The 25,064-nt window shown below is 36.0% G+C and overlaps 1 protein-coding gene across 1 annotated transcript in view; it reads left to right on the forward strand.

Annotated features, from left to right (window-relative positions):
* The window catches only part of UNC13C (unc-13 homolog C), a 649,809-nt gene that overhangs the window by 309,780 nt on the left and 314,965 nt on the right, over window positions 1-25,064 (forward strand). The window contains exons 11-12 of the mRNA XM_015452851.3: window positions 2,547-2,662; window positions 4,913-5,076. Coding sequence (XP_015308337.3) covers window positions 2,547-2,662; window positions 4,913-5,076 — 280 coding nt within the window. The remainder of the gene's footprint in view (window positions 1-2,546; window positions 2,663-4,912; window positions 5,077-25,064) is intronic.

The following is a 25,064-nucleotide window of genomic DNA, read 5'->3' on the forward strand; positions in this document are numbered from 1 at the left end:
ATAAAATTCATGAAACTCTAGATTACAGAGTAATGCAACAAAAGAAAGATATTTAATTTATCTAAACACAGATGATTCAAGTTAAACTAAGAACTAATTATCAAAACTATCGTAAGAAATCTTCCTTAAAGAAGATAGGTACTCTTATGGATTGGAGTAGAATTTTTACCTCTCCTATAATGATCCACCCCCCAAAGCTTGTTTTAACTATTAAATGACTTCATATATGAAAATAGAGATACTAACTGAGGGTAAATTTCAGGCCATTAACTCTGTGGAACATTCACCAATTATTTCTTTATGAAAGAGGTTTATCTTTATGTGGACTTTTTTTTTCTGTAATACGTTAACATTTTCTTGGGTTGAGGCAGTAAAGTTGTAAGTCTGAACAGAAATTTCTCCAATTTGTTCTTTTAACAAAACATATATGAGTGCCTAGCACAGTGGCTCACACCTGTAATCCCAACATTTTGGGAAGTCGAGAAGGGAGGATTGCTTAAGGCCACGAGTCTGAGTTCAGACTGGACAACATAGGGAGACCCATCTGTACCAAAAATTTAAAAAATATTCTCCAAGCATGGTGCCATGTGCCTGTAGTCACAGCTACTCTGGAGGCTGAGGCAGGAGGATCACTTGAGCCCAGGACACTGAGGCTGCAGTGAACTAAAAGATTATGTCACTGCACCTCAGCCTGGGTGACAGAGTGAGACCTTGTATATAAATAAAAAAACAAAGAAGAAGAAGAAGAAGTAGAACCCAAAAAACCATGTACCAGTATATATTCAGGAACTTGCTGAGGAATTTGAATATGCTGCTATTAGTAGACCATTCAGCTCTTATGCTGAAACTGTCCTTCAGTCTATGAGATGAAAATATGATGAAACACAATATTGTAAGCCTGTACCTACTCACCCTCAGTACGTTTTTGTCCTCACTGCTGATGTTTAACCTTTGAGAGAGAGAAAAAAAGAGAGAGTGTGTACAGGTTTTACCTTTTTCAGCTTTGTGTAAAATCCCTGAATACCTTCTATCCAAACAAATAACCTGTTTCTATTCTTGATACAACCTTTCTCATCACTTAAAATTCATTCTACTACACAAAGGAAGTTTTGACCAAAAGCCTTGGGTGTCCACGCGGAGCCTGCTTCCCAAAGATACTTTGGGATGATAACAGTCAAAAATCAAAGAACCAACAAATTTCCCCTGGAGTTCTGGAAAGAGGTGTGTGACCAAAAAGACCCTAGGTCTTGCATTTCTCTTGGCCCCAGCAGAGAATTTTAATATTTGTTGAGAATCAACTCCCTCTCAGCCAGTAGGAAAATCACTTATGATCCTGGCACTTAGAAGGGAAGAATCTTTGTAACACAAATGACTATTAAAGAATAAAAGTGAAAAGTCATCAGACGTTCCATAAGAGGGACGCCATCTTCATAATTTAACTGTACCTTATATGGCTAAAGGTACAACTATGTTTAGAAAGAGGGCCAGTTTAAGTCCTCTGCACTGACTTTGTGTCACTTACCTAAATCCTATTTTCATTTGTGAAATGGATCAGATTGCCAGAAATGGGTCTTGAACTTAGGACCCCCCCCCGCTACAATCACAGCCTAGAAGTTTATGCCTTTATTTATCTCAGAGCTATTGATCAGTTCATACTAAACACATACATACATTTTATGGCTAAATAGACTATACATTGTTTCCATTCAAATAAACAGTCTAACACTTATAAGTTAGCCTAGGTTATAGACTGTCGGTCTTTATAAATCACTGACAATGAAAACTATTAGCAGCATTTTTTTATTAACCAGAACTTTGGCTCATCTTTTCAAGTACAGAAAGAAAAGAAACCAAGTAGTGACAGCTTTCAGACAAAATGATTTCCTATTTATACACCGTTTTTCTTAATTTTGATTGCCAAATAACTTATTTAATTTCATTGTATAAACTGATCAAGTACACAGAAATATATATGAGAATGGCAGGGTCTTCTGATTAGTTTTTTTTTTTTTAATTTGGAATATCTATAAGACAGTTGACAACTACAATAACGTAATAGGCAAATATCTTAAATTGTATTTAGGGGAATCATGGTTACTTTTTTCTGTTTTTAAATAGAGATGGGGTCTCACTATGTTAGACAGGGTGAAGTGCCCTGGTGTGATCATAGCTTAGTATAACCTCAAACTCCTGAGTTCAAGACATCCTCTCCCTCAGCCTCCTAATTAGCTAAGACTGCAGGCAAGCACCAACACACCTGCCTAATGAAAAAAAAAAAGTGTAGAGACTAGATCTTGTTATGTTGCCTAGGTTGGTCTCAAACTCCTAGCATTAAGTGATACTCTCACCTTGGCTTCCCAAAACATTGAGATTATAGGCAAGAGCTACCACATGCGGTCTCATTATGGTTACTTAACAAGCAACTCTGACTCAGAAAAATAGTTTTTAGCTACTTAAGTCTTTTTTTTTTTTAAGCTTTTGAGAGGTCATATGAGAAAAACATTATTGTCAGACATGACTGACAAATTGTTTTTTTGCTTTATCAGAGAAAAGGACAGATAAGTCAGCTGTATCTGGGGCCATACGATTGAAAATCAATGTGGAGATAAAAGGAGAAGAGAAGGTTGCTCCATATCATATTCAATATACCTGTTTACATGAGGTAAATAAATGGAATTTTACTAATACAAAATATAAGAAATACTCTTGATTATGGATTATGAAACAGAATATTTGGTTTTAAAAATCATTGAATTTGTAGAGTGGTTCCTGGAGTTCTGACTCTATACTACAGCAGGCGATATACTACGATATCATAAATTCTATGTATTGTATTACCCCTGATGAACTTGTCATCTAATGAGAGTTTAGAACAAGCCTGTGAGGCAGGTGTGAATAGGCAGTAAGATGATAATGCATAAGTAGATACAAAAAAATTATCGTTCTTCCAAAGGGGAAGGAGAGTAATAAAAATATTGATTGAAGAAATGAGTCATGGCACATATTTTGGAAGCATTAAATATGCAGTAGTTTGGTAATGCAGGAGAGGATCAAATCATAACTGTGTTTGAGAACTCCAAGTTAGAGTTCAGACTTTATTGAAGATTTAATTAGGACTCTATTTATAACTAGAAACATAAAAATGTGGTGCTGTTTCAATGGCTTTTGGGAGCCAATGTCATAAACAGTTAATTTTTCTTCCTGTTTCTGAGTACAACAAACTGTTTCATACACACTGCACACTCCTCCATGTTAACTTCTCTTTCCACAAACATATGAGTATGGAGAGAATAAGATGTGGTTACTCACCCAAAAGGTAGGGCCTAGTTGGCTTAGAGAGAGGTAAACACCATCCAACATCAATCAAAAGCGCAGTTTCACCAGTTCCCTTTTGTGTCTCAGTATAGAAGCACAGGTAAATCATCTTGAGATTCGATCGAATGTTTGTCACTGAGAGGTTAGTTAGAAGTGTCACTGGAGACTTTCTCTGATGCAAATAATACTTGTCTCATATCAACAAATAGGGGAAGCTAAGGAATGTACTCTTCTTCATGTTTTTCAAAGTAACAAAGTACATTCCTCAGAAAAAGACAACTGAAAGGTAGCTTTACTTTTTTGCATATTATTTTTTCTAAATATATTCATGAAAATTTATGCATTTAAATATACCCCATTTTACTAAAAAATAAATGAGGAACAGTGTTCAAATTGTGTGAATATCACACAGTACTTAGGTATACGACCTAGGTTTATTTCATAATCACAGTTTTGTGGTCACTGATATCATTCCCTCACGAGAGATGGTTCATTTTTCAGACCAATAAAAAGAAATCCCTTGAACTGGCATGATGAAGAATTCCGACCTTAAGGTGTGTGTACAGTCAGAGAAATAGCAGTACACTTCACTTTACAGAGTCTTTTCTACTGGTCCAAGAACCAGAAAGAACTGAAATCTAAGAAAAAGTTCTTCAGTTTACCCTGGCTTCATCAAAGTAGCAGTTGCTAAGCTTAGAAGCAAAAAGGAATTGAGAGTAGTAATTTTATATCACTCCAAACTTCTTCAACATTCACTTTCAGCCTCATGTCATTGCCCTTACTCTTACCATTTTGCAGCCCAAACCCTTTAGTATCATTTACAGAGCTAAATTTTGCCTTAACATAGTCAAAATCACATTATTCATCCAGGGCACCATAATTTACTCACAATCCCTGAATGCAAAATATGCTCTATCATGTAGAAATGATTTCATGCAAAAACGCTTCCTTCTGCAAATGGTTTAGTATGTACAAATATTTGAATCATTGATTCCGTATAGACCCACCCCACTTTACTGCCTAAAGTACCTTAGGAAGGTATTTTATCACTTTGAACATGAATATGGGTACATTCTTCGGCCTCATCTCCTATTTTTTGATGTAAGACAAGTATCATTTGCGTCAGGGACTCGCCAGTGACACCTCTAACTAACCTCTCAACTGCAGTGTAATAGAATCTAATTCTGAGAGTGGAACTCGGCGATGTGTGTTTTAATAAGCCTTCCAGGTGATTCTCTTTAAAGTTTGCGAACCAATGTCTTATTCGCTAAGGAAACTAAAGCCTTGACAAGGTTACAAAGCCTGTTACTGTCAAAGACCCATCCAGAGCTATTATGACATCTTGTCTTAAATATCAAACTGCGTCCTTTCTTCCCATATTTATATCAGTGCTTTTACCCAGGCAGAAATCAAAGCAGATTTTGCATAAAAGATGAATTGAGTTAGAATGAAAATTCGAGGTATTCCTATTGCTTGCAGATGCTGATGAAACATTAGAGGCAATGACAGTGCAAGTGCATTTTACTGAAAGTTTTAGTTAAATATTTCTGGCCTGTTCTGAGGAATCACTGAACAATTAAAAACCACTTGCTTTTAGAATCTGTTCCATTACTTGACTGAAGTGAAATCTAATGGTGGAGTGAAAATCCCAGAAGTCAAAGGGGATGAAGCCTGGAAGGTTTTCTTTGATGATGCTTCCCAGGAAATAGTTGATGAATTTGCTATGCGTTATGGAATTGAATCCATTTATCAAGCTATGACGTAAGTACTACAGAACATTTACGTGGTCAATATCTCTATTAAAATATAAAGAAAGAAAGGAGCATTCATCTCACTTCTAATTCAAATGAAACTGATTAAAAAGAGAATTATATTTCACCATGCATGTTTGATGCTGACTACTCACTCTTACAGCTGTAAAGTATTAATGACTTGGTAATTCATTACCACCATCCTCCAATCCTTGTTCTATTCTCCGAGTGTGGTTCCTTGACAAACAGTATCAACAGCACCTGGCAACTTAGCAATGCAAATTATCCACCCCATCCCAGACCTACTGAATCAGAAACTCTGAGGGTGGAATCCAGCAACCTATGGTTCAGCAAGTCTTCCAGGTAATTCTTATATACTTCAAAGTTTGAGAGTCAACGACTTACTCCATATCTGAGGTAACTAAAATCCTGGTTTGTCCAAGGTCACAAAGCCTGTTAGTGAGAGAGACAGGTCCAGAGCTAGTAGGGTGTCTTGTTCCAAATGTTAGAATATGTCTTTCCTTCTCATCTTTATAGCAGTACTGCTAATTCAGTAAAACAAAGATTTATTTAGCACTCATAGAACCCAAACCGTATAAAAAATGTGATGCTACAGAAATGACTTATTATAATTTCAATGAGGATTCAGAACTGAATTTCAGTAAGGGTTTAGTAATGAACAGAAGTATTCGTTACTTCCCCATAATTTACTTTTTGAGACTTGGTCTAAGTTTGTAAGTGCAAGTGGTTCAGATATATACCAGGTGTAATATGCAAATTATTTATATGCATATATTAGATGACTTTTTTCATATTAACAACAAGATCTCGTTTTCATGTGAACTGAATAGATACTGGCCCAGATAATCAGTCAATTTCAATCATTTTAATGATGAATGAAGACTGAGCCAAAATCAGTGTTCCTTTCCTTTCTTTTTTTTTTAATATACTATAAGTTCTGGGGTACATGTGCAGAATGTGCACGTTTGTTACATAGGTATACATGTGCCATGGTGGTTTGCTGCACCCATCAACCCGTCATCTACATTAGGTATTTCTCCTAATGCTCTCCCTCCCTTATCCCCCCACCCCCCGACAGGCCCCAGTGTGTGATATTCCCCTCCGTGTGCCCATGTGTTCTCATTGTTCAACTCTCACTTTTGAGTGAGAACATGCAGTGTTTGGTTTTCTGTTCTTGTGTTAGTTTGCTGAGAATGATGGTTTCCAGCTTCATCCATGTCCGTGCAAAGGATATCAACTCATCATTTTTTATGGCTGCATAGTATTCCATGGTGTATATGTGCCATGTTTTCTTTATCCAGTTTATCATTGATTGACATTTGGGTTTGTTCCAAGTCTTTGCTATTGTGAACAGTATTGCAATAAACATACGTGTGCATGAGTCTTTATAGTAGAATGATTTATAATCCTTTGGGTATATACCTAGTAATGGGATTGCTGGGTCAAATGGTATTTCTAGTTCTAGATCCTTGAGGAATCGCCACACTGTCTTCCACAATGGTTGAACGAATTTACACTCTCACCAACAGTGTAATAGCATTCCTATTTATCCATATCTTCTCCAGCATCAGTTGTTTCCTGACTTTTTAATGATCGCCGTTCTAACTGGCATGTGATGGTATCTCACTATGGTTTTTATTTGCATTTCTCCAATGACCAGTGATGATGAGCTTTTTTTCTTATGTTTCTTGGCTGCATAAATGTCTTCTTTTGAGAATGGTCTGTTCATATCCTTTGCCCACTTTGTAATGGGGCTGTTTTTTTCTTGCAAATTTGTTGAAGATATTTGTAGATTCTGGTTATCAGTCCTCTGTCAAATGGATAGATTGCAAAACTTTTTTCCCATTCTGTAGGTTGCCTGTTCATTCTAATGATAGTTTCCTTTGCTATGCAGAAACTCTTTAGTTTAATTAGATCCCATTTGTCAATTTTGGCTTTGTTGCCATTGCTTTTGGTGTTTTAGTCATGAAGGTTTTTGCCCATACCTATGTCCTGAATGGAATTGTCTAGGTTTTCTTCTAGGGTTTTTATGCTTTTAGGTTTAACGTTTAAGTTTTTGTCCATCTTGAGTTAGTTTTTGTATAAGGTATAAGGAAGGGGTCAGTTTCTGTTTTCTGCATATGGGTAGCCAGTTTTCCCAACACCATTTATTAAATAGGGAATCCTTTTCCCATTGCTTGTTCGTGTCTGGTTTGTCAAAGATCAGATGGTTGTAGATGTGTGGTATTATTTCTGAGGTCTCTGTTCTGTTCCATTGGTCTATATATCTGTTTTGGTACCAGTACCATGCTGTTTGGGTTACCGAAGTCAGGTAATGTGATGTCTCCAGCTTTGTTCTTTTTGCTTAGGATTGTTTTGGCTGTGCTGACTCTTTTATTTTTCCATGTGAAATTTAAAGTAGTTTTTTTCTAATTCTGTGAAGAAAGTCAGTGGTAGCTTGATGGGGCATACTTCCCAAAGTAATTGATAGATTCAGTGCTATCAGTGTTTCTTTTCAAAGTCTGCTGTTCATAGCCCTTAATCTCTAATCATATTTCTAGAACAACATAATGTAAGCATGAATGATAATTACTGATAGAGAAATTGTGCATGCTTTTCCAGTACACAGAATGTCCTTATGCTAAATAATAAAGATATATAGATTCTTAGACATGAAAAGAAAGAAACCTTAGAGATCTCCCGATTGAACCTCCCTCTCAAATCTGGAAATTTTGTGATTGGTTCCCTGACTGATGGTTACCATCCCTTTGTTTGTCCACATCCAGTAACAGGGAGCTCACTACTTTGGAGGGAGCTTGTTTTATAATTGATCAACCATAAGGGAGTCCATGACTTTGACATCTGTTCCATCCTATGCCAAAGGCTATGATTCAGAACACCTAGTATAAAGTCACAGCACAATTAAAATGCAACTATGATGAACAGTCTAAGGGAAATGAATTGTTCTGCCTAAAGAAAGGTAGGTTAAAAAATCAAAAGAACTTGCTGCTGGATAGAATCCCATTAAAAGAAAAGATTAGGTTAAATTTATTCCAAAATATCTCTGGGAGCTGATGTTAGATTCGTTCATTTCCATCTTTTCTGTGTTCTAAGAAACATAGTCATGTGAATACAGAAAAATGCTAAGTATGTATCACGTAGATGGTTGAAAAGAGGAGAATTAGCACTTCCTTATTTTATTACATTGTATAATGTGGTAAATCTTGCCTCTCAATCTAAGTAAAAGATAAGTATTTTTCAAAAATATTTTCGATATTTATTTGCAAGTGACCTGCAGGTAAATTGTGTCTTATTGTATTTACAATACTCAGGAAAGGCAAAAACTTCTGTTCACACTAGACAACTGTCTAAAAGCAGGGGTTGGCATTTTTTTTTTATTCTGTAAAGGGCCAGATAGTAAATATTTTGTAGTTGTACCAGTCTCTGTTACACTGCTTAGTGCAAAGCAGTCATAGATATGAAGTAAATAAATGGAAATGGCTGTGTGCTGATAAAACTTTATTTTAAAAAACAGAAACTCAGGATTTGGTCAGGGTTTGGCATGAGGGCCTGAGGGTCATAGATTCACTGGTCTAAGGAGTGAAAACAAGGCAGATAGAAATAAAGAAAAAGAATGCCTTAGGTTTTGTGATTCATTGACAATTACACTTCAGTGACAATAATGTGGTAGATTATGTGTACTTTTGGTTATACATTTGATTTAAAAACATTTTTATGTATCACATGTTTCTTTTGGCCCTAAATACTTACCATGACAACCCTAATGTTTTTCCCAGCTTAGCAAAACTTTAGATAGGCTTCTTTCTACCTCTATTGCCCTGAGGTCCATCTCCTCCCAGCTGTTGCAGATTCCAAATGACCTAAACCCACAGGCCCCTGACCTCCTTTCCCTTAGAGCATTTACTTTAGAAAACTTACAGTTGTAAATTCTTTCTCTGTTCCTTTGAGAATTAAAAAAAAAAAATTAAAAAAAAAAAAAAAAAACCCTTGCCTGATCTTGTCCCTGTTGCAGTAACCTTAATAAAAATTCCCTTGTCTAATTAACTTTGGTGCAATTTTTGCTTTGTCAGTACAAAATTTTCCATTACTTTGCCAGAAGAAAAAAATTCTGTTGACAACCTGATTAATCCTAAGGAAATTACTATCAACATAGATACAATCTCTGTTGTACCAATAAAGATTTTATGAATACCAATATTATTTATTGGTATTCATTAGTTATTAGAAATTACTGTTTTTATACAAAAATATACGTGTACTCATTTTATCTTAATCTGTTAATATAATTGTAATCTGTAATTATATTCAGGAAAGATAATAGAATGGAACAGCATAGGAGTACACTTGAATTCTATTCCAGGACTTACAAATTGAAATTTTGAAGAGAGGAATCATATCTTTCATCACTGTTTTACAAGAAGTTCCCTTGTTGCATGATAGAAACTCAATACATATTTGCAATTGAGTGAATCAGAGGCAGAAGTTGTTTATCAGAATTCCATTTATTTTTGCCTTCTCCTAGTGTGTTTCTAGATGCCAGAGTTTTTCAGTTGCCAAAAACAAAGTGAAAATGAAAAGTTTAATTGAGCTGATAGAGGGTTCTATGTCACCATTTATGTTGTAATAAGGGTGAGAGCACACTACATTTATTGATCATTTTTAAAAATTTGAGGAAGTTTCAGAGTACTGACTTTTTTTTTCAATCAGGAGTTGAAATACAGCTTTCAGAGATAGTTTCCACCATATTTTTAAAATGATCCTTTTGCAATTGAACTGTAACTTGAGCCCTAAGCTATTGCTGGTCAAGGACTAACTCAACTGAAAAAAAAAAAAAAAACTGTTTATAAATACATCTATCTTCTAATTTAAACCGGTTGACTAATGAATCCGTATTTTTCTGTTGTTCTGAAACCTTGTGTCAAGGAACAACAACAATAAAAGTAACCGGAAAGCCATCCAACCAACTAATGAAAGAACAACAAAACCTAGAACGCAACATTTGAAGCCTGTCTCAGAATTAGTTCCTCTTAATTCTTAAAAAAAACAAAATTGGAAAACTCAGCTACAAGGAAGAAATGGTGCTTGTCTGTGTAGTAAGGATACTTACCAGTTTTGAAAAAGACAAAACTCCTTAAATCTGTGGATTTTCCTAGACACCATTTGATCAAAAACAGAAATCAAATTGTACTTTCTTTTGATATTTAAATACTCTTTAGGGTTAGCCAGATCCCCAGGTAACTTCATAATCTTCCTCTTTTATTAGAGATTTATTGGTTTCTTTTGAGCACATTCCCATTTCTTTGAAGATGGATTTGGAGAAGAAGTAAATAAGGGGAAGTATGTTTTAAGTCATAGTCTGGTAGTACACTATTGAATTTTTCTCCTGTGAATTTCTCATCAGACAAAAGAGTCTGAAACTATTTTGCTGGTAAACCTAAGCATTAGGACTGAACGTCCCAGTGCTCCAGGTTACCGCCAGCTTACTATAAAGCACTCCTCTTTCCACATAATATTTTCTGTGAGGGTACCATTTATTAGCCCTACCCATTACATAAAAATGACCCTTTGTTCTGGAGCCTGCATCAGTAGGAGAGGGATTGCAATTTTCCTGTTTGGACAGGTGATTGATTAAGGACCTGAAGAATTTGTTCCCACATGGCAAATGCAACCATCCATCTAAACTAGTTTTCTAACTAATGACAGTAAGAATGAGAGGCTGTTCCCCTTCTCTAAGGAACACACCATTCCACATATTTTGCATCATGGGGTGAGGCATAGAACTTGTTTCCATCATCAATATTTTGGGAGTTCTTGATGCTTTTCATCAACTGATGCTTCTCATCAATATATGCATTATATATGTTCCTAATAGTGTTTTGAAAGACTAATTGTTCACAGCTGAACACATCTGGGGAATTTTATATCGGTCATTAAGGATTAAACCATCCTCTGGAGATTATTTCTGTCAAGAAAATACATTTTCTTGAGTGTTTAATTAGTCATTTATTGTAACATGAAGGCTAAGATATCTCACAAAGTCTGAGATTCTGTTAGGCTATGGTTATGACTCTACAGTACCAAAGGAGAGGAAAGCATTAGGTCAGTGTTTTTTACCTTGATGTGCTTAACAAACAACCTGGACCCTGACATTGGCCATCTTTATCTAATTTGTATTTAAATCAGAACTGTTTGGATACAGATTACTTTAAAGTCACCAGTCTGTTTTAACTGCTTGAGCCAAGAGTCTACTTGTAAAAAAAGAGTGCTACTTAACGGCGTCTTTCATTCATTTAAGAAATATTTACTCAGTGCCTATCATGTGCCAGAAATGTTTCTATGGTTACAGCAGTAAGCAAAAAGTCAGTCTAGTTTCCCATGAGCCTCACATTCCAGAAGACGAAATTAATTTATTCAATAGACATTTTCTGAGTAGGTAAGTATAAGGACTTACATAGAATGTCTTAGTCTGTGAGGCTGCTATAAAAAAATACCATAAATTGAGTGGCTGATAAACAACAGAAATTTATTTCTTACAGCCCTGGATGCTAGAAGGTCCAAAATTAAGGTGCCATCAGGTTTGGTGTCCGATGAGGGCCATTTCCTGGTTCATCGATGGCTATCTTTTCACTGTGTGCAAACTTCACATGGCCAAAGGGATGAATGCTCTCTGGGGCCTCTTTCATAAGACAACTAAAATCCCATTCATGAGGGGCTCCCCACTCATGACATAATCACCTCTCAACAGCCTCACCTTGTAATACTACAACCTTGAGTCATAGGTTTCAACAGATGAGTTTTTCATGAACACAACTGTTCAGACCACAGCACAAGGCAATGGGGAAATAGCAGTAAAAGATAGCTCTTGCCTCTAGTAAGTTCCTGATTTAGGGGGAAGAGAATGAAAAAATTAAATAATAACAAACAGGGGGTCTGGAAGGGCCTAGGTATAGAGGAAGCAAATCCAAGCACAGATGAGAAGTGTCAGAGAAAGCTGATGGGCAGCCTGAGGGTCCCACCCTTACTTGTCCTTCAACTTCTGTCTTCCTCTAAAATCTGTGCCTTTTATTTATTTTCCAATCACACACCATTGCCCTTGTACTCAAAATCTCCATAATTGCATTCTAGCAACCCATAGCATCTTTGAGAAGCTATGATGTTTTTGGTCAAAGGAGAAGTGACATTTAAGTGTTTGGGTCAGCTTTGCGACAAGAATGAATAAAATTCGAACTTATCATTGATAAGTTAGAATGCTGAGCTAGATTTGGGGGAGCAAATGTGATGAACGTTGTTTTAGTGTATTTGTAACATCAGAAATGCAGATGGTCTTCCCTTTCATTTTGCATAGTATCTCTGAAATTGCTTCTAACAATCTAAGAGTCATAATCTCCTTTCGGTACATCTTTCCAATCACCTTCCTCTTCTGTTCATTGATTATTTTTAAACTTTAGATGAAAGGCATTTCTATTCTTTGAAAACCACAAGTTCAGTATGATTTTGGACACCTGTCCCTGAACTGGCAAGTGAGCTAGAGGATTGTTTTATTTTTTTGTTCAACAATAGCAAGTAACATTAATCCAGATGTGCTATTTGAAATATATATTAGGCCAATAATATTTTGACAATTAATGGTTAATAACTTTGTAGCAGTTGCTTTAGCCAAAAACTTGCCAGTAACTACCTCATTATTCACTTTTTAATTTTGTTTAATTGATTGATAAAATTTTATGTATTTATTATATACAACATGTTTTGAAGCATATATACATTGTAAAATGATTAAGTCTAGCTAATTAACATATACATTACATTACATAGTTATTTTTGTCATGGGTATACTTCCAAGCTGTTAGCATTTTTCAAGAATACAATGCACTATTATTAACTATCGTCACCGTGCTGTACAATAGACACTTTGAACTTATACCTCCTATCCAACTGAAAATTTTTATACTTTGACAAACATCTCCTAACACTCACCCCGCTAGTCAACTCCAGCTCCTGGTAACTACCATTTTATTCTCTAATTCAATGAGTTCCTCTTTTTTTTTTTTTTTTTTTAATATTCCACATATGAGTGAGATGTTCATATGGTATTTGTCTTTCTGTGCCTGGCTTATTTCATTTAACATAATGTTCTCCATTTTTATCCATGTTGTTGCAAATGACAAAATTTCCTTCATTTTTATGGCTGAATACTATTCCACTGTATATATAGACATTTTCTTTATCCATTTATCTGGCAGTGGACACTTAGGTTGATTCTATATCTTGGCTATTGTGAGTAATGCTGCAATAAACATGGGTGTGCGGATATTTCTTGACATACTGATTTATTTTCTTTGGCTATAAGCCCAGTAGTGGAAATAATATATTGTATAATTGTTCTATTTTTAACTTTTTGAGGAAGCTTCTTACTGTTTTTCAGAATTACTGTAATAATTTACATTACCATAAACAGTGTATGAGATTCTCTTTGCTCCACCTCCTTGCCAAGGCTTGTTATCTTTTACCTTTTTTGGTAAAAGCCATTCTAATAGGAGTGAGGTGATTGCTCATTGTGGTTTTAATTTGCATTTCTCTGATGATTAGTGATGTTAAATTTTTTTCATGTACTATTGGCCATTTGTATGTCTTCTTTGGGGAAATGTCTATTCAGATCCTTTGCCCAATTTTTAATCATGTTCTTTTTCTTGCTGTTTAATTATTTGAGTTCCTTTTATATTTTTGATATTAACCCTTTATTAAATGTATAGTTGGCAAATTTTTTTCTCCCACATTGTAGGGTGGCTCCTCACTTTGTTGACTGTTTCCTTTGCTGTGAAGAACCTTTTTAGGTTAATGCAGTCCCATTGTCTATTTTTGCTTTTGTTGCCTGTGCTTTTGTGGTTATAGTTAATAACTCATTACAGAGACCAACGTCACGCAGTTTTTCCTCTATGTTTTCTTCTAGTAGTTTTATAGTTTTGGGTCTTACATTCAAGTCCTCAATCAATTTTGAGTTGATATTTTATATGGTGTGAGAAAAGGGTGGGTCAAATTGTATTCTTCTGCATGTAGACATCCAGTTTTTTCAACATCATTTGTTAAAGAGATTATCCTTTTCTCATTATGTGCACTTGGCATTCTCGTTGAAAATCATTTGTCAGTAAATGTGTGGATTTATTTCTGGGCTCTCTACTCTGTTCCTTTAATCTATGTGTCTATTTTTATGTCAGTGCCATGTTTCATTATTTGCAATAAGTATCATCATTTTAGAGTTTATTACTCGAACTTTTCCCATGGAACTAAAATTCCATTTGTTGATTTCTTCTGACACTAACACCATTTACTTGCAAAAGTAAAATCAATTATTTTAATGTTAATAATCCATTGTTTTTAATCATGTCTCTAGGGGAGAATATTAAACATTTCCAGAGATTGCAACAGTACATTTTTACCTTTTTTTTTTTTTTTTGAAGATATATTCTCTGGTTTTTGAAGAGGTGGTTTGCAGCACTTCTGAGTCAGTCATTTTTAATTACTGGTTGTACTTTTAATCCTATTTCCACCCTGAGAATAATTTAAGTAGTATTAGAACTGTAGCTGATGAAAGTAAATGATTTTCAATGGATATAGTTAGAAGCAAGAAAAAGTTTGCTTTGGCTGTAACTACACATAAAGAGAGAACCCGCACAAACTCGGAGGCGGACATCTTGCCAAACTGAACATCCTGTAGAAGCCCATTAGCTGAAAGCTCTGCAAAGAGCAAAGATTGCCTCAGGCTGACTTCTGTGTCCAGTGCTTTCTTGTTATTTTTCCTAACCCCTGGCTGCAATAGCATCAAATGTTGATGGTGGAGAGAAGTGATGAATGTAGTTGGACACAGCCAACATGTTATTTATATTCAGAAAGTCATAGCATGTTTGAGCATGTAAGGATTGGATCTTCTAAAAATCCTTTCATTTTGCAGATGGAAAAACTGAATCTAGAAGTGATGAAGTTACTTTTTAAGGTCACAGTAGAGGGCTAGGTTTAGCATGAAGCATCTTTATGCCTTGGTACTTTTAACTCTAAATTGGCCACCCAGATTCCTGCCACCCCTCCGCGTACTATATGGATACATACACACACACACACACACACACACACACACACACACACACACACACACTTTGCTTACCATTTCTTCAAGGTTTCAAAGGAACGTAGCCACTAATACTGATTCATATTTTTCCTTTTTTAAGAATTGTTTATTTTTCTTTTTTCCTTCAACCATCCAAGAAATGTGTACTTTGATGTATACTACTACCATCTTTATCATATCTGTTGCCTAATCATTTACTATTTAGAGTCATGAAAAGGCAAGTTCAACATAGACTATTGTTTTGGTACTAGGAACTACCTTCTTTAATTTAGCATGCTTTTAATCACAGTTTCTAGAAAAAGATAGGTATTTTTACCAAACTGGGAAAAAAATTATACTCATTGGAATAACCTGAAAATTCTATTGCTCAGTTTCAGTATTTTATTTTGTAAAATCAGTATCAAATGACTAAGATTTTAATCTTGGCTCTCAACTGTTTGTTTAATTCCCAAGTCACTAGTTATTTCCAACAAGATCATTTTAATATAAGTTCTAAGAGGTGGCAACAAATCCTAGGTATTGTATCTTTGATCTTTAGGTGTATTAAAAAGTGTTTAATTTAACTATGACTAAATTTATGAGTCATATTTAAATTTTTGACATATTTATATTTCCTTTCAATCAAACAAAAAAAGTTTTGCTGATTAATTAGCTCATAAGAAAAACTATGGTAATGCTAATTTGCTATTGAAATTGGTAATAAAATATCTAGTGGAAAGAAAAGTAGCATTTAGTGAAATGCTGGGTTTTTCTTTTTTTTTTTTTTTTTAATTTATATATTATTATTATACGTTAAGTTGTAGGGTACATGTGCATAACGTGCAAATTTGTTACATAGGTATACTTGTGCCATGTTGGTGTGCTGCACCCATCAACTCATCATTTACATCAGGTATAACTCCCAATGCAATCCCTCCCCCCTCCCCCCTCCCCCCTCTCCCCTCCCCCCTCCCCTTGATAGGCCCCGGTGTGTGATGTTCCCCTTCCTGAGTCCAAGTGATCTCATTTTTCAGTTCCCACCTATGAGTGAGAACATGCGGTGTTTGGTTTTCTGTTCTTGAGATAGTTTGCTAAGAATGATGGTTTCCAGCTGCATCCATGTCCCTACAAAGGACACAAACTCATCCTTTTTTATGGCTGCATAGTATTCCATGGTGTATATGTGCCACATTTTCTTAATCCAATCTGTCACTGATGGACATTTCGGTTGATTCCAAGTCTTTGCTATTGTGAATAGTGCTGCAATAAACATACGTGTGCATGTGTCTTTATAGCAGCATAATTTATAATCCTTTGGGTATATACCCAGTAATGGGATGGCTGGGTCATATGGTACATCTAGTTCTAGATCCTTGAGGAATCGCCATACTGTTTTCCATAATGGTTGAACTAGTTTACAATCCCACCAACGTGTAAAAGTGTTCCTATTTCTCCACATCCTCTCCAGCATCTGTTGTTTCCTGACTTTTTAATGATCGCCATTCTAACTGGTGTGAGATGGTATCTCATTGTGGTTTTGATTTGCATTTCTCTGATGGCCAGTGATGATGAGCATTTTTTCATGTGTCTGTTGGCTGTATGAATGTCTTCTTTTGAGAAATGTCTGTTCATATCCTTTGCCCACTTTTTGATGGGGTTGTTTGTTTTTTTCTTGTAAATTTGTTTGAGTTCTTTGTAGGTTCTGGATATTAGCCCTTTGTCAGATGAGTAGATTGCAAAAATTTTCTCCCATTCTGTAGGTTGCCTGTTCACTCTGATGGTAGTTTCTTTTGCTGTACAGAAGCTCTTTAGTTTAATGAGATCCCATTTGTCAATTTTGGCTTTTGCTGCCGTTGCTTTTGGTGTTTTAGACATGAAGTCTTTGCCCATGCCTGTGTCCTGAATGGTATTACCTAGATTTTCCTCTAGGATTTTTATGATATTAGGTCTAACATTTAAGTCTCTAATCCATCTTGAATTAATTTTCGTATAAGGAGTAAGGAAAGGATCCAGTTTCAGCTTTCTACTTATGGCTAGCCAATTTTCCCAGCACCATTTATTAAATAGGGAATCCTTTCCCCATTTCTTGTTTCTCTCAGGTTTGTCAAAGATCAGATGGCTGTAGATGTGTGGTATAATTTCTGAGGACTCTGTTCCGTTCCATTGGTCTATATCTCTGTTTTGGTACCAGTACCATGCTGTTTTGGTTACTGTAGCCTTGTAGTATAGTTTGAAGTCAGGTAGCGTGATGCCTCCAGCTTTCTTCTTTTGACTTAGGATTGTCTTGGAGATGTGGGCTCTTTTTTGGTTCCATATGAACTTTAAAGCAGTTTTTTCCAATTCTGTGAAGAAACTCATTGGTAGCTTGATGGGGATGGCATTGAATCTATAAATTACCATGGGCAGTATGGCCATTTTCACGATATTGATTCTTCCTATCCATGAGCATGGTATGTTCTTCCATTTGTTTGTGTCCTCTTTTATTTCACTGAGCAGTGGTTTGTAGTTCTCCTTGAAGAGTTCCTTTACATCCCTTGTAAGTTGGATTCCTAGATATTTTATTCTCTTTGAAGCAATTGTGAATGGAAGTTCATTAATGATTTGGCTCTCTTTTTGTCTGTTACTGGTGTATAAGAATGCTTGTGATTTTTGCACATTAATTTTGTATCCTGAGACTTTGCTGAAGTTGCTTATCAGCTTAAGGAGATTTTGGGCTGAGACAATGGGGTTTTCTAAATATACAATCATGCCATCTGCAAACAGGGACAATTTGACTTCTTCTTTTCCTAACTGAATACCCTTGATTTCTTTCTCTTGCCTGATTGCCCTAGCCAGAACTTCCAACAATATGTTGAATAGGAGTGGTGAGAGAGGGCATCCCTGTATTGTGCCAGTTTTCAAAGGGAATTTTTCCAGTTTTTGCCCATTCAGTATGATATTGGCTGTGGGTTTGTCATAAATAGCTCTTATTATTTTGAGGTACGTTCCATCAATACCGAATTTATTTAGCGTTTTTAGCATGAAGGGCTGTTGAATTTTGTCAAAAGCCTTTTCTGCATCAATTGAGATAATCATGTGGTTCTTGTCTTTGGTTCTGTTTATATGCTGGATTATGTTTATTGATTTGCGAATGTTGAACCAGCCTTGCATCCCAGGGATGAAGCCCACTTGATCATGGTGGATAAGCTTTTTGATGTGTTGCTGAATCCGGTTTGCCAGTATTTTATTGAGGATTTTTGCATCGATGTTCATCAGGGATATTGGTCTAAAATTCTCTTTTTTTGTTGTGTCTCTGCCAGGCTTTGGTATCAGGATGATGTTGGCCTCATAAAATGAGTTAGGGAGGATTCCCTCTTTTTCTATTGATTGGAATAGTTTCAGAAGGAATGGTACCAACTCCTCCTTGTACCTCTGGTAGAATTCAGCTGTGAATCCATCTGGTCCTGGACTTTTTTTCATTGGTAGGCTATTAATTATTGCCTCAATTTCAGAGCCTGCTATTGGTCTATTCAGGGATTCAACTTTTTCCTTCATTTCAACTTTGGTGAATCTGGCAATTATGTGTCTTGGAGTTGCTCTTCTCGAGGAGTATCTTTGTGGCGTTCTCTATATTTCCTGGATTTGAATGTTGGCCTGCCCTACTAGGTTGGGGAAGTTCTCCTGGATGATATCCTGAAGAGTGTTTTCCAACTTGGTTCCATTTTCCCCCTCACTTTCAGGCACCCCAATCAGACGTAGATTTGGTCTTTTTACATAATCCCATACTTCTTGCAGGCTTTGTTCATTTCTTTTTCTTCTTTTTTCTTTTGGTTTCTCTTCTCGCTTCATTTCATTCATTTGATCCTCAATCGCAGATACTCTTTCTTCCAGTTGATCGAGTCGGTTACTGAAGCTTGTGCATTTGTCACGTATTTCTCGTGTCATGGTTTTCATCTCTTTCATTTCGTTTATGACCTTCTCTGCATTAATTACTCTAGCCATCAATTCTTCCACTTTTTTTTCAAGATTTTTAGTTTCTTTGCGCTGGGTACGTAATTCCTCCTTCAGCTCTGAGAAATTTGATGGACTGAAGCCTTCTTCTCTCATCTCATCAAAGTCATTCTCCGTCCAGCGTTGATCCGTTGCTGGCGATGAGCTGCGCTCCTTTGCCGGGGGAGATGCACTCTTATTTTTTGAATTTCCAGCTTTTCTGCCCTGCTTTTTCCCCATCTTTGTGGTTTTATCTGCCTCTGGTCTTTGATGATGGTGATGTACTGATGGGTTTTGGTGTAGGTGTCCTTCCTGTTTGATAGTTTTCCTTCTAACAGTCAGGACCCTCAGCTGTAGGTCTGTTGGAGATTGCTTGAGGTCCACTCCAGACCCTGTTTGCCTGGGTATCAGCAGCAGAGGCTGCAGAAGATAGAATATTTCTGAACAGCGAGTGTACCTGTCTGATTCTTGCTTTGGAAGCTTCCTCTCAGGGGTGTACTCCACCCTGTGAGGTGTGGGGTGTCAGACTGCCCCTAGTGGGGGATGTCTCCCAGTTAGGCTACTCAGGGGTCAGGGACCCACTTGAGCAGGGAGTCTGTCCCTTCTCAGATCTCAACCTCCGTGTTGGGAGATCCACTGCTCTCTTCAAAGCTGTCAGACAGAGTCGTTTGCGTCTGCTGAGGTTTCGGCTGTGTTTGTTATTGTTTACTGTGCCCTGTCCTCAGAGGTGGAGTCTACAGAGACAGGCAGGTTTCCTTGAGCTGCTGTGAGCTCCACCCAGTTCGAGCTTCCCAGCAGCTTTGTTTACCTACTTAAGCCTCAGCAATGGCGGGCGCCCCTCCCCCAGCCTCGCTGCTGCCTTGCCGGTAGATCACAGACTGCTGTGCTAGCAATGAGGGAGGCTCCGTGGGTGTGGGACCCTCCCGGCCAGGTGTGGGATATGATCTCCTGGTGTGCCTGTTTGCTTAAAGCGCAGTATTGGGGTGGGTGTTACCCGATTTTCCAGGTGTTGTGTGTCTCAGTTCCCCTGGCTAGGAAAAGGGATTCCCTTCCCCCTTGCGCTTCCCAGGTGAGGTGATGCCTCGCCCTGCTTCAGCTCTTGCTGGTCGGGCTGCAGCAGCTGACCAGCACCGATCGTCCGGCACTCCCCAGTGAGATGAACCCAGTACCTCAGTTGAAAATGCAGAAATCACCGGTCTTCTGTGTCGCTCGCACTGGGAGTTGGAGACTGGAGCTGTTCCTATTCGGCCATCTTCAATGCTGGGGTTTTCTTATTAGCCTTTTTTGATTTTCACATATTCACCATTCTCATACCTTTATTTTGCCTTAGGAACTTATGCACCAAGATAATTTCATTAATATCTTTAAAATTCTTGATATATTTTATTAAGTAAAATTAAACTGGTATTTATTTTATAGTAATTTTATTATATCATGAGACATGTACTCGTAACTAGAAATTACTTGTCAGTAATACATTTTGAAAGAGAAAAGTCATTTTGTGATTTGTTTGACTTCTTCAACAAAATTCTTGTTCAGTGGTATTTTAGAATATGATAGGTTATACAATTTTGCATTATGTACTTTAAAGGTTATGTAGTTTTCTTCAAAAGGAAAATATATGGAAATAAATAATTTAGTGAAACAAGAATACAAAACATTTTAAATTATCTTATTAGTGCTTAAGGTTACAAAGAGACTTAAAATCAACAAAAGGCAAAATTTGAATTAGCAAAATTTAAGATGTATATTTTATATATTTTTTCTGGTTAGTGTAATAAAACGTGTTAATGCTACATTTAAAAATACACAATGTACATTTTTTAAATAACACAAATGTATAATGCCACCCAGAGATAACACTATGATCATATAATTTAGCAGTATTTCCTGCTTGGTATTTGTTTTTGTGTTTTCATGCAGACATATACACATATCTATTTGTGTTTGGTGTGCGTGTGTGTGTGTGTTGAGATAATAAAATGTTTTTATCCTGCTTTTTTTGGCAACTTACAGGGTTTCTTTGAATACATGTTTGCTGACCACCTGGATGTTGTCAGCATCCACCTGCAAACTTTAAACTGAAAGACCAGCCCCTAAAAATTTTCCACTTTCTGCTATTTCTTTGTTCAAATGAGGTACTCTTTTAGACTGGGGAAAAATATTTTTTAGCTTCTATTTGTGGATTTTCTAAGCATATATCTTTTTCTGAACAACGTAAACAACCAATAAATTTTGTCTTGCTAAAAGCAGAGCATAAAAGATTCTACATAATCCCCAGGGTATATTGTTCCCAGTGTTCTTCCAGCCCTTTCTTCTAAGTAACCTCACATCCCATTGCTCATTCCCTATTGTACAGGCAGTATTAGAATCTTGGGAGTTTTGTACTCTTTAATGGATATAAAGTGAAAAGGTGTGGGAAAGGAAAAACAGCTTTACCTACTGGGAAGTCCATTAGCATGAAATAGGGAGGGATTGATAGCCTTGCTTGGCAGCAGTCTAGGACCCAGATCTCTGATAAACGGAGCAGACATTGGAAGGTTTCTAGAAATACCCTCCCATTCCTCTCTGGTCAGGTTAGTGTTTTAGGAGTTTATATACTAGCAGTCACTGAATAGTTCCCCATCTAGCCAGCCACTTAAAGTTAGAAAAAGTTCCTTCCAGAAACTGGGAAATCTTTGATTTGTAACCTTCGTTTCTAATACTGTTGTGACTTTGCATCCTTTTTGGTTTTCTCGGAAGTTTCCATGGGATGCTTAGAGGGACTGAATCAGATTCAGCTAGCTACCATCCATTATACCCCAGAAATCACCTCAGTTAAATTTTAATCAAAATGTAAAATATTTCTGTCAGCTTTCTAAGAGGAATACTTGCCTAATGCTTTAGAAAATTTAAAATGCTGCTTTCAGCATACTGATTATAAGTAGAGTATTATTCGCCTTCAAAGTATTCATTGTTATTACAGTGTTAACTGCTAGGTACTTCCGCCACATTTTCACAACATAATTGGATGTTTTTATAAACTGTCATACTCAAGCATCTGTCCTTTATTCCCTAACTCTACATAAATACCTTTAGTTTATATTTTGGTTCATATTACTTTAATTTGTTTTAATTAAGTAATGTTTGTTGGTCAGTTAATATGTACAAGGAAACAATGTGATAAATATGGGCCAGATATATATCTTAAATTTTGCTAATTCAAATTTTGCCTATCATTGATTTAAGAGTCTCCTTGTCACGTTAAGTACTAAGAAGAAAGATAATTCAACTTGTTTTTTTATTCTTTGATAAACTAATAATTGTTTATATTTCTCTTTGTTTTTTAAAATAAAACTGCATAACCTTTAAAGTATATGATGTAAAACTGTATAAACCTATAATAATACTTTATAATATCATTAAATAAGTTGGATGTTTTTATAAACTGTCATACTCAAGCATATGTCCTGTTTGTTTGGAATAAGTCAAACAAATCAATAACACAGTGCTTTTTTTTTCTTTCAGAAGCTATCAAAGCATAAACAAAACACATTCCAGAAAGAACAGATACGTATACAAGCAATACGCAATATTGAAGAGAGAGGGCCAAAGTAAATAAAATCATTATATCAAAGATATATCTGTAGTCCCATGTTCATTGCAGCATTAGTCACAATAACTAAGACATGGAATCAACCTAAGTGTTCATCAGTGGGTGAATGTATTGAGAAAATGTAGTATGCACTCAGAATGGAATACTTTTAGCCTTAAAAAAAAAATGAAATCTTGTCATTTGCAACAAGATGGTTAAACCCTGAGAATATTATGGTTAAGGGAAATAAGGCAAGCACAGAAAGACAAATACTGCATAATCTCATTTATATGGCATCAAAAAAAAAAAAAAAACACTAGAATTCATGGAAATAGAGAGCAGAATGATGATTACCAGGGGCTTAGGGAAAGGAGGCAGATTGTGGAGCTATTGGTCGAGGAATACAAAATTTTAGTTAGATGGGAGGAACAAATTCCAGAAATTCATTTTACAACATGGTGACTATAGTTAATAACAATGTATTGTGTTCTTGAAAAGAGCAAAGAGAATAGATTTTATGTTTTCTCACCGCAAAAAAAAGATAAGTATGGGAAGTAGTGCAAATGTTAATTAGCTTGATTCAGCCATTCCGTAATGTACACATATTTCAAACCAACCTATTGTACATGATAAACATGTCATTTTTATTTGTCAATTAAAAATAAAGAATTAAAAAAAAAGAGAGTGAGGAGGATAAATTAAGAGAAGCTATACTGTGGTAGATGGTTAAGAAGGAGTCTCTAGAGATACATTACGTGAATTCCAGTCTTTGAGAACCTTACCTGCTCTGTGACTTTAAAGAAAAAAAAAATAGAAAAGGAAAGAAATGTTACAACAAATACAGAGAGGACCTTAGACTTCAGAAACATTGGCAAAACAGAAGCAATTTAGTATTTAAAGACTAAGTTGCAATTACTAAGCTTACCTAGTTTACTTGGTGTTTTCACGCTATTCATGATGGGAACAGCAACTTTCCCACTTGGTTTTATATTTTCAGAGATCATTCTAAATCTTCAGTTACAACATTGTCAAAATTAGGCTTAAAATTGTTTTGTTAGGAAGTTTGGGTACTGCAGAAAAATTCAAGGTTTTGTGTTTTAGAGATCAGAAGCAGACAGTAATTCTGTGATATTTGAATTATCTCCAGGTGCAAAGTATTTTTTTCCTTCTGACTGTGGTATGTGAGGTGGTCATTCATATTGGAAGCATGGCAGGAGTGTCAATTTTCACTTCTACACTTCCTAAATTGTTTTTCTGCTTCCACTATCCACTCGTTTGAATCCTTCTTTATACCACTTCAGAGTCATCTTTTCAAATTAATCTAATAATGCTAGTTCTTTCTGCAGAAATCTCAGGTAACGTCATATAGTTCACATGAGAAAATCCAAACTCCTTGGCCAAATATTGTACCAATCAAGGTTTGGCCTTGACCTACTTTACCTTGGTCATCCCCTGGCACCTCTTCACTTTTCATCTTATTTCCTCTTAGTGAAAATTCCTGTCACTTTATTAACATTGATCTTGCTAAGGTCATGATGATGTTTATTTGTCAAGTCCAATAACTTCTTTTCTGTCCTTATTTTATAAGACTCTTAGTGCACTTAACAGTATCAATCATCCTCTTATCAAGATTATCCTGATTCCAGTTTCCTGGGTTTCCTTTTACCTATCTAGTATTTATTTAGTCTCAATTATAGAATTTACTATTTTTTCTTCTTGTATAATTTCCTTTTATATTGCTATTTCCCAGGTGACATTCTGTAACATTTCTTCGTTTATTGTACATATTTTCCTTAGATAATCTTATCCTTTCTCATGGTTTCTGATAATTCATGCTGATGATCCCAAATCTAGGTGTCTAGTCCATGTCTCCAAAAACCAGTAACATTCCTACATGGAAGCTCTATGAGCACCTTAAGCTCATAATTAACTGGATACATCATCCCTCCACCTTCAACTTTTTTCCATTTTTTAGTTCCCAGCTCACTTGGCGGAAGAACCACTCATGTAGTCACTCAAACTAGAACCTTGAAACTTAACCTTTTCTCTTCCTCATCCCTCTCTATCAATTCTAAGTCCTAACAGTTTTTCCTCTGTGAATATTTCTCAAATCCATTTCCTCATCACCATCTACACACTACTACTAGTTAAGATATCCATCATCTCTTCTCTTCATAGCCTCCTAATTGGACTCTTTACTTTCATCTTCCTTAAACTCATCCTCCTCCATGCTCCTCCTATCAAATTAACCTATTTAAAATCCAGATCTGATTATTTCACTTCCCATTACATGTTGAAGAACTAAAGTTCCTTGCTAATGCTTTTTAACTTA

The sequence above is a fragment of the Macaca fascicularis genome, chromosome 7 (genome assembly GCF_037993035.2).
Source record: "Macaca fascicularis isolate 582-1 chromosome 7, T2T-MFA8v1.1".
In the NCBI taxonomy this organism is placed as follows: domain Eukaryota; kingdom Metazoa; phylum Chordata; class Mammalia; order Primates; family Cercopithecidae; genus Macaca; species Macaca fascicularis.